This window comes from Podarcis liolepis (genome assembly GCF_965112155.1).
Source record: "Podarcis liolepis genome assembly, chromosome: 2".
NCBI lineage: Eukaryota > Metazoa > Chordata > Lepidosauria > Squamata > Lacertidae > Podarcis > Podarcis liolepis.
The window spans coordinates 36,998,484-37,016,366 of record NC_139555.1 but is presented as its reverse complement, the minus strand read 5'-3'; the positions used below and the strand labels follow the sequence as shown (position 1 = coordinate 37,016,366).

The window sequence follows — 17,883 nt, the reverse complement described above, 5'->3', positions numbered from 1 at the left end:
CACAAACTTTGTAGTTTCAGGTAACTATTAATATTTTATTAGGCTGTAATTGCTCCATGTTAGTAGTAGACATTTTGTTCAACACCAAGGATGACATCTAGATCTGGAAACATTGGCCTAATCAGTATTACTAGTTTCTACTTTGCTCTATGGCTACGCAATTTTAAGTGTGGCTAGTGCATGATTTTGGTTGATAGTGGTGTTCTAAACGCAGCCATGCTTAGAACCCTTCAGTGAAAATCTGATTACAACAGACCTTCTCTATTTCTTTCAAGACATTCAGCAGCTAGACTTCCCTCATATGATCTGTGCACAGTCAACGGCTGCACCATTTCATTTTCCCAGAGCGATTGGTATTCTGGGAAATGACAGAGCCCGTCACCAGCTGAGACAGTGGAGAAGAGCTTCCGACATCACCCTCCCCTAGCTTAAAATCTCAGCTCAACCCATGACAATGCAGAGGGTTGCTTAGCAACCATAAGATTTGAAATAAATTTTGGTTGAAAGGGTAGCTTAGCTATTTATATGCTGATCTGAACTTGCACAGCTTCAGGTCTCATTTGGGTGAATTTTAGAGGGCTTTCTAGTAACAATGTATCAGTGAAGCCCAGCATTAAAAGGTTGCCTGTCGCCTTACTGGGTTATGCTAAATCCATCACAAAATTCTAAGCGGCTGGAATGTTTTAATTAACTCGTTTCCTTGTTCTTAAGACGTCAAGTAATCATTGAAGCCTGAGCCTTTGTGGGGTGAGCAAAACTTTCTAACTCAGAATGCATGGCTCAGTGGCTGGAACATTGGTTAAGGGTCTCAGATACTGAAGCTTTGCAATTTTGTGCAAACCACCCCCACCCCTTAGATACCATTTTCCACATGCTGAGTAGGTCACACAGCAGAGCTGACTTTGGCAGCCAACCTGGAGTTCAATGAAATGGCAGTTTGAAGAAACTGCACTCACAATGAACCTGAATTTGTTCCAAGGGCATAGATCTATGCATACGGATACTACCACCTCATTCTACACACCATGTCCATTCCCCAAATAAATATTTAAGACCAAAACCATCTTCTGGTCTCCCAGGTTCAATTAGCAGGACCTAACTCAGAGAATACTGCCACGATTCCAGACACAGCTGCTACAGTGTGGTCTACACCAGTTAAATCTCGATTAGCTCACTGCAGTAATGGAATTTCAGGAGAATCCTGCGCAACAAGGTACAGACCACCAGCATGGCAGCTGTGATCTTTTGTTCTCTAGTTATGCAATTGTTCTGCAATTATGTTTATTTCTTCCACTGCTACAGGCTACTCACAAAACTGGAATAGCAAGCTTCTCCTTCTCTCAGCAACAAAACCCTGAACTGTCTGTCAATAGCAAAGACTGTGATAAAGTGCAAATGGCAGGGGAGTTTGCGGTGTCCTCTTACTGAAAATGATGGCACATTAGGCAGGCTTATAAGGGGAATGGAGGGGTGGCGTGCTATGTTAACAGGTTCCCTTATGCTGATGCTATGCCTTTCACAAATGCTACAAGACAGGAAAGTCAGGCATTTCCCCTATAAGGCAAACAGATGTCTGCAAGGAAGTCACAAGGCAATGGGGCTCCATATAAATATAGCCAAAACCCACATATAAGGATATAACACCAGCTGCATTCACTTGCTTGGCAGCATACACATAAAACCACCACCAGTGATAATCAAATAATGAAGACTTCCTCCAGAGGTACTAACAGCAGAATATAAACACTGGAATACAGGTGGACATATGGATCAGTGATAGAAACTCAGATATGTATGCTAGGCGCCAAATCACTCCTTAAACCGAGGTTACAGTCGCCAAAACAGAATGCCTAGTTGCCATTTTTGGGCCTGATGGTCATATTTTTCAAATGAGGAACTTACTGTGATTGATAATCAGATAAACATCTGACTAGTTCAGATGACAACCTTGAGCTAGGTTAAGAGCTTTGAGAATTTAAACAAGAAAAGTCACTTGATCCAGGGATAGTCCACTTTTTCTTAATGGTGACTGCTCTTCCTCAGGCTGCACAAAAAAAGCAATTTGGTTCCCAAAATTCATTCTGACTGTGCAGAAAAAAAATATAACTGGTAGAATTCTACAGTATGGGGAATTAGTGTGTGAAAACAGTCCAGATCCAATGATCCCCAGATGGTGGAGATGTCAAGTGCCATCCTGGCACCCAGGCATCTTCACTTGATCGAAACTGGTTGAAAGCCTGGTGCAAAATGTGCCTGGCTAATTTCAAACACTTCTATGGTGTTTTCGCCTTATGTAGGGTGGTAGTCAGCTACATTTTACTCAGAGTAGACCTAATGAAATTAATGGGCCTAACTTAGTCATAGTCACTGATTTCAATGGATTTGCTCAGAGTAAAACTTAGCAGAATATCGCCCATAATTTGTGATTCAGTATAGAAGTAATACCATTAACCGCAGCAGTAGCCAATGCAGTACAGGAGTCAAAATGTGACATATACACTCCAACTATCATTGGAAAACAGTTGTGAACACTAGGCTTTGTAGGGGTAGGCTACCTAAACTCAGAAAGTAAAATGCAAAAATGCAGTGCCAGGAGTCAGTCTCCTTACAAAAATGTAAATTATGGTTGAGATTCAACTAACAAGCCCTGCCAGGTAAAGCTTGCATAAGGACTTCCACTAGTGCAACAAGGCTTCTTTCCACTACATGGCGGGTGGGAGAATCCCTGGAACAGTGTGCAGGGGGAAGAGAGGATAGATTGTTCCACCAGACAAGCAGAAATGCTTGTGCTGATACAGAGATCTGCTGAGCGTTGCACTACATTTAATTCCACTCTCAAAGTCTCAACATCAAAGAACAGTGGAGAGTCTCTTTTGGAAAATGCTTTCCTACTATGCCCCAACATCCTTTATAAACCCTCCTTTGACATTGCCTCTTCTTCCTTCCCCAGCTTTGGGAGTCCAACCAACCCACCCCAGGAAATACTGACAAACAAGTTTACAATCAGCCACTCATATTAAAGACAAATTGTGACAACAGCAGTATCTGCAGTTTACAGACCATGAACTACCACCACAAAAGCACACAGGAAGAACTGCGAAGCTGACAACTAAATTCTGACAAGTTGCAGAACAGAAAGTGTAGACACAAAAACAAAGGGTATTTTTCAGTACACATATTTAGAAAACACCCTCAAGAGGGAGGAAGACCTACTGGCAGAACAACTTAGGTTCTTGGAACTAAACCCAAGGCTGATGTCACTCACATTTTCCAGCAAGTGGAGAAACACAATAAGTTTTGGAAAAGTAAGCAATTCTGTCAGGAAACTCACTGCTTGCTCTCCTATTGTGGCCCGAGCATATCTAAATTCCATGACATTTGTTCCCACAGTGTTGTGGGAGACAAGAGGCTACAAATACAATAAATGTGCCCTTTTTGATCACACAGGGTGTATGTATCACAGTATTATCAAAGCAAACGCATGATAACATCAATGCCTGCTGCTGTATTAAACCACAACACATGTTCAGAAAGGCCACTACATTAGGGTACCTTGAGAGTAATGATAGGTGGGACAAGTACAGTGGTACCTCGAGTTACAGACATTCAGGTTACATACGCTTCAGGTTACAGACTCCGCTAACCCAGAAATAGTGCTTCAGGTTAAGAACTTTGCTTCAGGATGAGAACAGAAATCGTACTTCAGCCGCGTGGTGGCAGCAGGAGGCCCCATTAGCTAAAGTGGTGCTTCAGGTTAAGAACAGTTTCAGGTTAAGAACGGACCTCCAGAACGAATTAAGTTCTTAACCTGAGGTACCACTGTAATTCTAGTTCTGTCCCACATCATTCTGCTGCTTTCCAGAAGGTCAAAATTGAGACTAAGGAGGAAGCTGACAGCCACGGCCACCTCTTGAGCCTATTGTAAATTAGATGGCAGACAGGAGGGATGACTGAGGGCGGAATGTGATTGGTGGGGCAGTGCCCCATTCACCCTAATGGAACAGTCTCCACTGGCACACAGATTCTCAGGAATCCATCTGTGCTTTTGAAACTCCTGGTTTCCTATTCAGGTGCCAGAAACAGCCTCAGTTTCATTTTGTGCTACATTTCTTGGTGTGTGTGTTTTTTTATAGACTGAAATAGGGGTAGTGAATCTTCAAAGCCTAAGCATCAAGACAGGTTGATGCTAACCCCCAGCCATACTTTTCAGCAAATACTTTCCAGAGGGACAGACTTTGGCAAAAAGGCTAGAAGCCAATAAAACCCAATCCACAACACAATAACCAGCCTCTCCCTTAATTCATAGGAGTATAGTACAAAAACAGAGTTAAGTTCCCCACAATTTCTTTGGCTGTTAATAGAGAAACAGAAACTCCTGCATTTTACTTAAGCTTTCTTAAGAGTTCTTTTTATGTAATCACTTACTGTAAAATAATGCTTTAAATCTGCCATTTAAATAAGTCAAATGAGGAAGAATGCCGTGAAATAAGAATAAGGAGCAGTGTAACAGACACAAAATCCAAACATACTCTAATTCTTCAAGTCACAGGATTCCAAGGCTAATTTCTAGAGACAGGGCTTTTAAAAAGTTGGCTGATTTCTATACAGCTCCCATTTTACTTTGTTGTGCCAGGAGCCATACATACATAAAACTTAGCATGCTTAATAGTCTGAAGAACAAAACAAACCTACACACAATATTTGTAATTTGAGAAGTCGCTTTTCTCATTTTAACAGCCAACTGTAATCTTCAGGTAACTAGCCATGTGGTTCTCTGCATGTCAGTCTAACATTACACTAAAGCTGCAATTCCACACTCACTTACATAGGAGTAAGCCACAATGAACTCAGTGGGACTTACTTCTGAGCAGCCTGTATAGGATTCTGCTGCAAATAAAGGCTGCACTCAGGAAAACACATACGCAGCTTTAAAAGAGACAATCTTATAAAAGCAAAAACTACTATTAGCCAGCATTACAGAGACAACAGACTTCAACAGAACTGAACTCCAAGCCAATATTTATGGTGTCTGCCAGTCAAAGACATTTGCTGATTTTTTAGCAACTCTTGACAAGAAAAGCTTGCATCCATCCTCAGCATCAATAAAACTGATTAAAATCTATGTAGACCAATCCTGCTCTACTGGTTTCTGGCTAGGCCACACTTCTCCCCTACCAGAGATAAGAATCAATATAGTTAGCATTGTGAACCATGAAGTAAAGAAACTTTTTAAAGGTTTCCTAATTACATGCAACACTTTCCCTTTCTGAAATCTAATTCCACTGAAAAGGCTTTTGCGTGAAGGAAGAGAACAGCGCAAAGGAATTACCACCACCTTCTCTTTCAGTTTCCTTCTCAAAAAACATTCCTACTCCACCCTCATTGTTATCAAGCCCTGACCAACTTTGGCTGCAACTCCTCATCAGGACAAAGATGACGTTGTTTAGTGTGTTCACTTAATCTAGAACTGTGTTGCTATACACATATTTGCAGGACTGAGCTCAGGGAGTCTAGTTTTTAAAGTAAATCACTTAGTTGCATTACAGGGGCATTTTATAAAGCACCCCTTCAGCCAAATTCTCAAGTTTTAAGTGTATCTTTTTGAAATGTATCTGCTGTTCAGAGCTCAGTAGGTTATATATACCAAGCTTGAACAAATCCATTAAACTGTTTGCACTGCTCATGCATGAAACCCATTTAAGCCAGCATTAAAAAGATTGTTCTTGCTAGGTTTTGAAGATATTTGTAAACTTGGCTTCCTTTTCAACAGGCTGAACATTTTCACTGCATATATGGGGGCTTCTAGGTATGATGCACAAATTATGTTTTACACAGCTAGAGCAGAACTCTACATACTTATTATTGCATACCTATTGCAAAGATGTTTGCAATATATGGCTAGTAGGCCATGAACAAACAAAGGCTTCAAAGTGAAGCCCAAAGCTTATATTTGAAACTGCTGAGAACTCTCATGTCTCCATCCTTCATAGACAAACCTCTGCCTTAAAACAAGAAGCAGAAGTATCAAAAATACACATTATTTTGCTTTGGTGCCTAGTGATTTCTAACATCACTTTATTTTTTTTTGTTATTTACTCACCAATAACAAGTCTCACCCTAGAAGGGTTCACATTGTTTGCTGCCAGTCCATTCCCATGAGGAATTTGGGAGGCGGAAGAAGGAAGGTTGGCCATTTTGTTAAGGAGATACCATTACCAGGCTAAGATTTCTCAAGGACTTCTGAACAAGGAAGAGGATACTTAGTAGAATTTCCTAGATCTAGGATACGGTTTCCTGAACCGAACCTTGTTTAAGCCCTTGTATAAAATGAGAAAAAGCTCCTTCAGCATGTCCACAACCATGTACTTTTATCTGCAAACTTGCTAAAAGCATCAGCAGAACTTGACTGAACACATCTCTCTTATGTGCTCATCAGCACAATTTCTGACCTTAAGATGCATGCTCAGGGTTGAGACATATTGCCAACAAAACTGAAGTTCTATTAGCATGGTTGGGTTTTGTTCTGCTTTTATAAATCTTGCTGGCTTCTCCTATGCAAGCAACTTCCTACGAACACAAAAAATGATGGCTTCAGCTCTCTTTCTCACTTAACCAAAACCTAACTTCTTTTTCACCCCTATTCCCATGAGTTATCATGCTATGCTCCATTAGGATGTTTAGAAAATAAAATATAATGGTGGTAAGATCTCTCCCCCCCCCCCCCAAGATCTCAACATTGCTTCAGGCAAGGTGTGCATAGACAAGTCACAGGAATGCCATTACAACTGAAGAGACTTTAAGGAGGAAAATCAGATTAAATACATGCATTAATATCATCACTTAATACTGTCTTAATGTAGGCGTTCTTCTTCCTGCGCCTATACTTGTGCTGACGTCTCTCCGAGTCATAGGTATAAACAGTGCCAACTTGAACTGATCCTCTTTACCAGTGTTTCAAATATATCTTGGCCCTATAGTCCAAAGAAGTTGTTTTGCACAGCATGTCCTGGTGATCTGCTTAAAAGGCCACTGCCAACACCTTCAGGCTTGCTGTGCCTCCTACAACAAGTCTGTCAGTTCCTGCTAGGCTTCAGAGCAAGAGGTTTTTTAAAAGTTACAAATACGTATTTCACTCCTCCCTAAAGACATTGCTTATCTCAAGACTACACTAAGAAAAGATATGTGCAACATCACAACCCCTAAACCATATGCTTCAGTGGCTTCAATTCAGACATCACATCAAACCATGGTATACCTAACCAAAGTCTGAGTGCAAACCATAGTCTGATATATTTTTAAAATACCATGGCTTTAGAGCTGCCTGACTGCTTTTGTTTTTCATCTAATCTCTAGATGCAACAGGCTCTGGAGACAGAGCAACAACCCTAACTGTTGTTTATCAATTCACATATCATGCTAAAACTACAGCTAAGTTTCATTAATCATGGTTTGGTGTGGTGATGGAAATGATCCCATGAACTGCCTAATCTAGATGAACAGACAGCAAGAAACACAGAACATACTGTTCTAATTTCCCTCAGGTATTTGTTCCAGATCACCCGCTGAAACTTTTCAACCATCATATCCTGGAGCAAATGTGAAAGGCCTGCATAAATTATTTGTAACTGGAAATTGCCTTACATAGCACCCACTTCAGAGCAAAGATACCCCATGGCACTCAGTTTTTATTAACCAATGTTACCCACCCAAGCAGTTAAGTAATTCATTAACATATTATAAACTGATACTTACAGCCATAATTAACTCAAAGGGCTTCTTATACACCCTCACGGGAGATTGGTATTTCTGCACCATGGTTGCACAGAGTTAGTACTATACAGATCTGGGAAAAGAGAACAAAAATAGTGGGAAGTAAATGCATTTATTGACACTAATTTAAACAGTAACCATGGAGACTTTTTGCATGTTCCTTTTCATCACCAAAATTCCACATCCTGATGACATATGCAAGAAGATTTTGAGGACTGAGAACTCAAGGTCAATAATTTCTACTGGTGGTGCTACTATCAGAATACGTTCACTGTTGACCACGTTTAAAAAGGCAATAGCCAAGGTCATTACCATCCTGGAACCTGAATAACTGTACTAAGTCATAAATTAGTATCATTTACATGGGCTAAAATATGTGTGTTTGGGGGAGGGGTACTTAATCTACTATTTTAAGCAACATATTTCTGGCTCAATTTATAATTTCACTTTCAGAGGAAGTCAGAACATCAGTAGAACACACTGCACAGTTACTGATACAGACCAGGAACAGGCATTACATCATCAACCACAGGAAGTACAAAGCAATATTTGTACTACACATGTGTTTTCAGCCATGGCATTTCAAGGTTGTGGTCCTCATGGTTTTACATAAGCTTGAATACACTAATAAATGCATTTGAAATAATCAGTAGTCAAAAGGCAACTAAGAATGCAATCCTACACCCACGTATTTCCAATCACGTCTGCAAGGCTCCCTGTATTATACTTGCACGTGCCAGTTCCTTCACATAATGGCACCTGGACCTTGGGAGGTACCAATTCTATATCTTTACTTAACTCCAAGAAGCTGAAAGTCAGAAAAGGATTTGTTCATCTCATCTCAATGGTGTAGGTTATGTTACTTGACAAGTGGCAAATACAAAACCTTATAACAGGTTTCTATGCTATGTGCTGCTATATTCAAGTAAGTTCCTCTGAAAAGGAAATGGGGGGGGGTACCTTCCAAAAATCCAGTATGTTCTCATACTAAAACTAGCAGATCTATATAATGTAAACAATATATCCACAGACTCAACTACTTTAACTGGAAAATGTAGCAGGCAACTTCTTTTTAAAAATGGGACAAGGTATATTGAATATAATGGGGAAACTAGGAATAAGATTTTATTCTTACTTTATTTATTGATTTTTCCCATTGAACAACATCTATTTTTAGCAAAAAGAAGTCATAGAAAGTATGGAAATTATTCAGTATACCTAGAATAAGATTTTTGAATTAATATCTAAGAGTGACACATTGTCAAACTGTAAATAAAAAACTGACTATTTTGAAATCTGAATGCAACATGGGCTAATTATTAAAATTTAGCTCAGCCTTTCCCCAAGACTCAGGGCTGGTCCCAATCATTTTAATACACAGGAAATATTTTAAAGTGACAAAAAGAACAAATAATGAATATTTCATTCTTATAAATACAATAAAGATTGTAAGTAGTAAAATAAATACCTTCCAGGCATACATTTTGTATATGTTTAGTTAATTTACTTCTGCACAAGCACACAGAAGCTGATGAAAAATGCAATGCTCTACAGATACTGTGATTAATTGCCACTAGGGCACTTAGTAGGAACACCCTTAAGGAATTAATGGGACTGAATACTACTGCCTGGTGTGTACTGCTTAACAATCAAGACTTTTTATGCACACACAGACAAGAATGTACACAAATCTTGTGTACACAGCTAACATAAATGGATGTTAGGAGGCCATTCTATTTATCATTTATTATTTGTCCCGCACCCATCTGACTGGGTTGTTCCAGCCAGTCTGGGTGGCTAGGACCAGTTTCTATAGCTACAGAAAAAAGTCTACAAATGGCTGCTTCTCCAAATTAGCTTCAGAATGCCAATGGAAGTTAACAGTCTCTTCCAAGATTCCAACAATAATTCTGTAAACGGCTAAAGGGAAGAATGTTGGAAGAAGATCAACTCCCTGCAACACAGTGATTGGCTTGTCAGAAAGCCATCAAACCATTATTCTTAGGAAGCTAGAAAGACAAGAACTACATGAAAATAAAAGTTTGGTCACAGGATTTTTGACACATCTAAGCATAAAAACCCAATCCAAATAATGATAAAGTACAGGCTTGAAACAGTTTTCTTTCCTCTTTCTCACCACACTTGCAGCCTGCAAAGCATTCAAAAGCAGAAACAGAAAAAGTCACCAAGTGTGACTAAGTTTGGGGTCTATTTATTCTGAATTCATCTACCACAGACTCATGAAATTAAGTAACTTTAGTAAATTTAATAATCTCCTGTGCACTGTAGCCCCTTTCCAGCAACTGAAGTTGAAAAGACAGGTTTTAATGAGACAAATAACTTTCCCTAAATTTAAAGAAGAGGGGAACAGGTTTAAGAACCACAGAAGAGAATCGGTGAGGAGGGAGGAAACTTCCCAAAGATTTGGCCATTATCTATCTGACCTATTTGGAGGTAGGGCAGTTTTAGGAGCCAGTTAGGGAACAACTGCCTAACTTCAGAATAGGCAAGCAGAAGAATAGCATAGGGAATAGAAAGCCACAGTGGGGGAGTATGGTGGAGGCTGGATGAGAAAGAAAGAAGTATTCTGGGGCAAAGCAAAGGACACTCAAGTAAACAAAGCCTGAGTCCGGGGTTAATAAACTGAGAAGAAAATTAAAAGAGAGGAGGGAACAGCTGAGAGCTGCCAAGGGACAAAGGGGAGAGCCAAGGCTTTTAAGGACAAGCGTGGGGAGAGATCAATGGGAAAGAAGCCAGAGAAAGACAGCAATGGCACATGCGGGAAAGCTGGAAGAGGGAATGTGAATGTGAATATGGGGAAGAGGTAGAGTCTGGGTACCAGAAAGTGGCGGGTGGAAGGGAAGAGGCAGGCAAATAGAGGAAAGGATTGCGGAGGTAAAAGGTACGATGCACTGAGAATGCTGAGAGTCAGGTAGAAGTGGGAAGTCGGGAACAGGGAAATTAATAATAATAATAATAACCCGCCCATCTGGCTGGGTTGCACCAGCTACTTTGGGACAGAGAGATGGGGGGGGGGAATAATCCTCAAAAGAGGCATAAGCCAGAGGAAGAGCGGGAAGTCGGGGTGACCGAGGAGAAGGGGGGAAAAGGAGCTGAGGAAGACGGGCGACCCCGAGATATAAGGCGAGTCAGGTGTGGGGCGACTGGGGGGGGGGGCTAGGCCGAGGAAAGCAGCTGAGAGTAGGCGAGGGAAGAATGACCGAGAGGAGAAGTCGGCGGGGGAGGAAGAGGATGGGACATGGCCAGAGGTGAAGAAGAAGAGAGAAAAGGAGGCGCAGGGGGAGAGCGTATTCGTGGACGGGGGGGGGCAGCCGGGGGAGAGGAGCACTGAGGGGGGAGTCAAAGGGAACCGGGGGGGGAGAGAAGGTGCTTGAAAGGGGATCGGGGGGCGGCTAGTGGGGGTGAAGGAGGCCTCCTCAGGGAGGGAGCGGGGTGGGGTGGGGAGAGCAGCCCGAGGAAGGCGCCGCTGTGTGGGGCAGAGGCGAGGGAAGCAGCCGAGCGGATGAAGAGGACCGGAGGGAGGGAGAAGCCGAGCGACCGAGGACCCACCTTCTTCTTCTTCTATCGCCAAGGCCGGCTGGTCTCTTGTCTCATGTCGGCTCCCTGCTCGGCTCCCTCCTTCGGGTGTTGCTGCCCCCGCCGGTTCCGGAGGGGGGAAGAGGAGGAGGAGGGAGGGGGGAACAGAGAGCGGAGACGGCCCGGCTCGTTGTTAGCCAGTGACGGAGCAGAGGAGGGGCCCGGCTGCCTTCCAACCCGTGCGCCTGCGCACTGTGAGGAGGCGAGGGGACGCTCCACCCCGCCCCTGCACCTCTGTCTGCGCATGCTCCCAAGAGGCGGCCGCTCGCGCAGGCTGTGTGGAACGCTCAGAGCGAAGGCGCGCAGCTGTTTTTGCGCAGCAAGTGGGGTCGTTTCTGCCGTGTTGCTGTGGCAGCTGATTGCTATAGAGAACGCCGCTGAACGGGCGCAGTCGATCGAGCATGGCTTCCGTCCACCGGCAGAACACACGGAACATGGTGCAAAAATCGCACTTTTATCTGAATACCGTGCATCCTCCGAACCACAACTGGGATTGTTTCGGTTATAATATCCCCCCCCCTTTCTTTTTTTGCTGGCTCTGTACTCCGATCTGTTGGTATTGTTATTCCCCCCCCCCCGCTCCTTCTGTATATCCGATTCATTCCTAACTGAAAGTCAGTAAAACTCAAAGCAAAGGTACAGGTAAAGGTACCGCTGACCATTAGGTCCAGAGAGAACGCCACTACACTTTCTGGAGCGACTCACTCATAAGGCAGGCTGAAGTAGCTGCCGCCAATGTCAAAAAACCCCTCCCAACTGGTGGGGGCAGGGGGGAGCACTTAAAGAACATAAAACATCGTAATTATGTGTGACACAACATCACACACAAAAAAACTCTTGTGTTCATTTGTACTGCATATACAACATACCAATCTGTTACTTTTCATTTTAATGTGGCACAGTACTGTACAATAATATGCCGTGCATAGTGTTATGGGTGGGGGACTGAGCTGGATGATCTCTTTGGGTGCCTTTCAGTTTGGGGGTTCTGTTAGCGTAAAACAGGTTGGACAAGTTTCTCTTGGCAGGTGTTATTTGTTACAGAAACTGAAGACTGGTTGCTCCTAATTACTCTATCAGTGGCCAGCAAAGATTTCAATGATCTGCCGCACATGTGTAAGTAATAGACCTGGAAAACTGAGTGGATGCAGTGAATTTTGGGTGCCTACACTCGACCTGCATATTTTCAAATAAACACCAATATTACAAAAGACCAGTAAGCCTCCTTTGACCTTATTCCAAAGGAAATAAAATCTAGGTGCTAAACCCATGAAACTCCTCGCCACTTGGGGAATTGTGGTAAACAATATTATAATTCCATAATAAATTAGCGCAAGCTGGATTTTGTTTGTTTTTAATGCCAGGATTCAGCCCTAGAGTATGTTAGTTTTAAATAAATTAAAAGCACCTCTGAGAACAGATCATCTTTACCTTACCATTGAAAATCTGAGCTGATGGAAGTGAATTTCCATGTAAACTTCAGCACCTGTACCTGCAGTGTTTTTGCTTCAGTCTGCTCCAGTCCAGGGCTCTTCATCCCACAGCCAAAACATCTGAGCCTGCCAGTTTTTAGTGCGAGCAAACACTATTCTTATAAAACTGCAAGCTTCAGAATCTCATTGCATCATCCTTGGAACAGCAGAGTGTCTGCTGTTTTCAGAAAGACTTGTGGGAGTTAATCCTGCCCAAAACACAGCTCTTCAGGAGGCTGGTTTCTTTCTAGTGTCACAGGGCAGGAAGAGTTTTGCTTGTCTTAACACCCTATAGCAGGCCAATTTGCATGGGCATGTCGATGTAATGCTACCCAACTATTCACTGGGTCAGATACGTGGGAAGGAATGTCTCAGAGGCACGTTCTGCAGGAAGCATTCTTATATTTGGATATTTTACTTCTGTGCACTTGACTGGGGATTCTGGGACATGTTCTGGTGTTTGCAGTCTAAGTCTGGTGAACTTAGCTGTCAACTCATGAGAGTGAACCCTAGAACACTCCCAATGCACCAACTGGTTCTGCGTTTTGGAAGAGAAGCTTGAACCTGGTGAACAAGCTCTCTTTTCAAGTTGCCCACCATGTTACTGAGCTTCTAATTAAGCAACTTCTGTTAAGCTTCTGCTCAAGTCCAGAGCTCCTAGGAATGCAGCTTGAAAGCTCAATTCCGTATTTTAAGAATCTGTCTCTGTGCAGTTACTCAAGAAAACAACTGTAAACAGTTCTCATGCTTTTATGGGCGGAGAGGCGAAATCAGTATTTATATTATTGTTGGGTCATTTTTTCTTAGCCTCAAAGAAGAAGCGAGTTTTGTTTTGTTTTAATTAAATATTAGCCAATGTGTTTGTCTGTAACCAGAAAAGGATGAGTGTAAACAGTGCAGACTTTGAAATCAAGCCATAATAATATTTTTCCAGACACAAACTTTTACTGTTTATTAATGGCCGTTGAGACAGAATCTGGCATGAGTTATTTAGGTTGTGACTCTCACATGGTTCCTTCTCACACTGCCAGAATTGGGGATTTGGTTTGTTGTTCTGTGCAGGAATTTCCTTAGTTATTTTTCCTTTCCCCCATCAGAGGTTCTCAAGCTACTGTTAACAAATTCTTCCTCCAGGGTAATGAATATTTGACTTGTTTTAATATATATATATGCTCCAGGATTATTCTTAAGAAAAGTGATTTACTACATTGTAGTCTATTAATTTATCAAAAACAAAACAAAACAAAAACCCAATTCCTGTGCCTTTAATAGCAGCTTAAAACCATAAGAACCACCCAACTGGAGCAGACCAGTCCAGCAGTCTCTTCCCACAGTGGCCAGCCTATGGGATGCCCATAAGGTGGGCATGAACACAACAGTCTATTGTTCTCCCCAGCACACAGCCACTGCTATTGGAAGTAAGGTACATTCTTCATAGTGGCTGTTATGAGTTTGGGGTGGAAGAGCAGGCTGTAGGCGAGATCCTTCTAACCCCTGGATTAGAAGCCAGGCTACCTTCTTGTAGAGACAGCCTAGGAGATTGGCCATTAAGGGAAATAAAGGAAAGGGGCTCTGTGAGAGATGGCAAATGGATGGGGCCCCTTCCCCCAGCGCATGGTTTGAAATGCAAAAGACCAGAGTAGAAATTGTGTGATGCAAGCCAGAAGTTGTGAGAGCAATGTTTTATTTCTTTTTGAATCCAAGGCTTCCTGTGGGAAAACAATACCATTTTGGGGTGTAAATGCTGTGAACCCCTCCATTGTAGGTTCAGGTTGTATATATGTGTAAAGAAACCATATATCATAAAGACACCACAGTCTCTGCTGTGCCTCATTCCAAAAGGAAATACCCTGGGTGACCACCTGGAACCTCGCACCACTCGGAGACTGGGGTGGCGTGCAACAGTGGCCTTGCCCTCTGAATTTATCCGAGCTCCTTTTAAAGCCAGCCAGGTTACCTGCAAAAACCAGCAGATGAAACCTTTCATGATATTGGCATAAGCATCATTATCTGCTAACGTCTGCAGATCAAGCTGTTGAAGGCGAATGAGCAGGGGCCTGTTTAAAAAGTTAGCAACATTATCAGAGAGCAACGTGGAATGGTGGAAATTTTCCAAGAGTAAGTTACTCTGTCTCTGATTGTTCAATAAATACTTTAGAACTGATGTTTAATAAGCCACCGTATATATATATATATGCAGTCCCAAACTCCCCTACTGATTGTATCCTTTTTATGAAATCACTTTAACTAGTTTCTCAAATTACTTTATCTTTCCTTATCTAAGATGTTGTAATGAAATGAACTAATTTCTGTATGAAGGATAATACAAAAGGTTCTCAGCATTATACTGTAATGTATAATGATTTTTTTGGGCATAAAAATACATGGCATTTTGTATTTTTTTTTTTGTATTTTTGTATTGCATTCTTTATTCAGGTCAGGGGTTTATAGTTCTTTGTCTGCCCTGATTAAATTATTCCTGGGCCATATGTGGCATATTTAAAAGATCAGCTTGTGAATGGAGAGAGATTTTAACAGAGAAGACAACTCTATAGATAGCATTTTAACAAAGCATTAACATGTGTGTGTGTGTGTGTGTGTGTGTGTGTGAAGTGTACGGAAAGTAGTTTACCATTCATCACTATCGTAAATATCCCTCCCCTGATTCTAAAGAAAAACATTTTGATTTAAATTTAATATGTTGCAATAAAACCTTTCCCGGCTTCCTCAAGAGTGCAGAGCGTTTTGTGAAAATAAACCCATATTAAGCAGCTCTTCTTTGCTTGCAACACAGAATTAGCAACACAGATTCTCATTATGTAGTCATTTCCTGAAAGTAGGACACAAGCTTCTGAAAATGGGCACTTTTCCAAATCAGCAATTTCTGGATTGGCATCAGACAACCTCAGCACATTACATCATCTTGCTGTTGCGTATAAACCTATCCAGCCAACACAAGGTACCTGTGGCTTCTCATTGGATGGTTGCTTGGACAGATTCCCTCCCTCCCTCCCTCCTTCCAGTTAAAAATTGGCTTTAGCTTCCTCTTTGCTGCAAATACCTGGAAGTGAGAGGAGAAACAGTTTGCCTTAGGGTAGGGATGGGGAATGTCAGTCTGAGGGGCCAAATGCAGCCCTTTAGGCTGGTCAAGTTTTGGTTGGAACTTTCACCAGGTGCTCCACTGCCACTGCTCAAATCCTCATGTGTTTTTGCTTGGCTGGATATGTCCCTGTAGTCTGATAATGATTCTTTCCTGCACAGATGTAAGTGTGTGTGTGTTTAGAAGCTAACCTACAGCTCAAAAGTAAAAATGACATTTGTTGCTCCTCACACTTGTCTCTTGAGACAAAGTCCACTGACATATCACCCTCAGATGGTGGTCCAGAAAGCAATATGGACTTCTCAGGCTAAAAACGGTTCTGGGCCAGATTTGATTCACTTATTGTCTCCCTCCCCTCACTAGCCTCTTTAGACCTTTCAGTAGGAAAGGTGCTCTAACCTTTGAAATTCTCTTTTTCTATTCATTCAGTGCTGTTATATCTTTCTTTCTTTTACATGTGGCAACCAGAACTGTGCACAGGATTCCATGTGTGGTTATGCTATGGATAAAATGGTGCTACGATAACTGCTGTTTATGCTTTCAGTCTGTTTATAAAAGTTAACTTGCATTTTCTTTCCCCTCAGCTTCTTGTACTATTTCTGCTTGGTCTTCATTCATCCGTTCCCATTAAAATTATCATGGACAGATCAAATAAGTTCAGATGCCAGCATTCTGCCTTCCCATCTTCCAAAGTCAATGTACTATTGCCCGAAGTTTATGCAAAACCAGAAGTTGCATGCATCTAAGCCCCAAGCCTGACTCATGGAGATTATGAAACAGGGTGAGCATGTGGCCACAACAGCCTTGGCAAGCCAAACTCCTATTTCCATCCTGCAAAGCTAACAAGCAATTATTGCCACGGTTTCCAAACAGATGCAGAATTAAGTGCCATCATTCACCAGGATTAATGAAGCCGCAAAGCATCTTGCTGACATCAAAGGAAATGGCACATACACACAAATGGAGGAAGTTTTGATATAATTTAAATGAAATGTCAGTTCTATAAATGTAAGCCAAATTGAAATTTTGCCCAAATTTGAGATTTGGTTAAAATAACAACTATACATGATGAATAACAGCAACAAGCAGGGGAAAGAAAGACATAACATCTTACAAGGACAGGAATAAACACCATGGGCAGAATAATTGCCACACCCAGGAAGAACAAGGATATAGTCTGAGTTCCTCACTTGTAATTTTATAAATCATTTAATGTGTCAACACGAATAGAAGTTATTAATATCGCAATCGTTGTATAAGTGATTATTATTATGACCAGAATGTAATTGAAATTAGTAAGTTTTTGCAACACAGAAATAAAGAAAATAATCAAATCATCAAATCTAGCACACGGGGGCCCACTTTATCTAAATTATATAATTCAGTATTTGAACGATTGGCGTTAATAACTGTATTATAAATTGGTATTGTTATAATGAGACTATTATTGGACTGTAATTGAAAACTAACAAAAATATTATTAAATAATAATAACTATAAAAAACACTCCCTTCAATGTTACATTCAGTGTTGTTATTTTTTACAATGGAACTTTTGGAATCAAAGTTTGAGAGATATTAATTATTACTAATTTTAAGTGTTATATTTCAAGTTGCAGAAGCTTTACCACCCCCAAAAAATCACCTGGGTGGAATGGGAAGACTGTGGTGCGTAGCAGAATGAATGGTTTGAGATAACATTGCTGCATAAAAATGAATGAATTTAGAATGACAGCTCCAGACAAAACAGCTTGCATGGAAGCATCCACCATTTGGTTCTTTCATCACCAACAGCAAACATCTCTCTAATTGTCTATGTTGGCAGATGACAAGAGCTAGGAGAACAAAGATGGGGGACACAGAATAAGATCAAGATTTCAACATTTCTCTGAAGTTATATACAGGATGGGGGGATCCTTTCCTGTCTTGAATTCTTTCAGGGATT

General features: G+C 41.4%; 1 protein-coding gene across 3 annotated transcripts in view; it reads right to left on the bottom strand.

The window, feature by feature from the left end:
• The window catches only part of SEC14L1 (SEC14 like lipid binding 1), a 60,894-nt gene that overhangs the window by 23,430 nt on the left and 19,581 nt on the right, over nt 1-17,883 (bottom strand). The window contains exons 1-2 of one of the 3 annotated variants that reach the window (XM_083487544.1): nt 12,804-12,904; nt 7,753-7,843 (exon numbers count right to left, since the gene is read on the bottom strand). In XM_083487544.1, the coding sequence (XP_083343670.1) occupies nt 7,753-7,815 (63 nt within the window). In that variant the 5' untranslated portion in view covers nt 7,816-7,843; nt 12,804-12,904. Of the gene's footprint in view, nt 1-7,752; nt 7,844-11,340; nt 11,575-12,803; nt 12,905-17,883 lie in introns of those variants that run through there. The other 2 variants (XM_083487542.1, XM_083487543.1) reach the window with 2 other exon arrangements.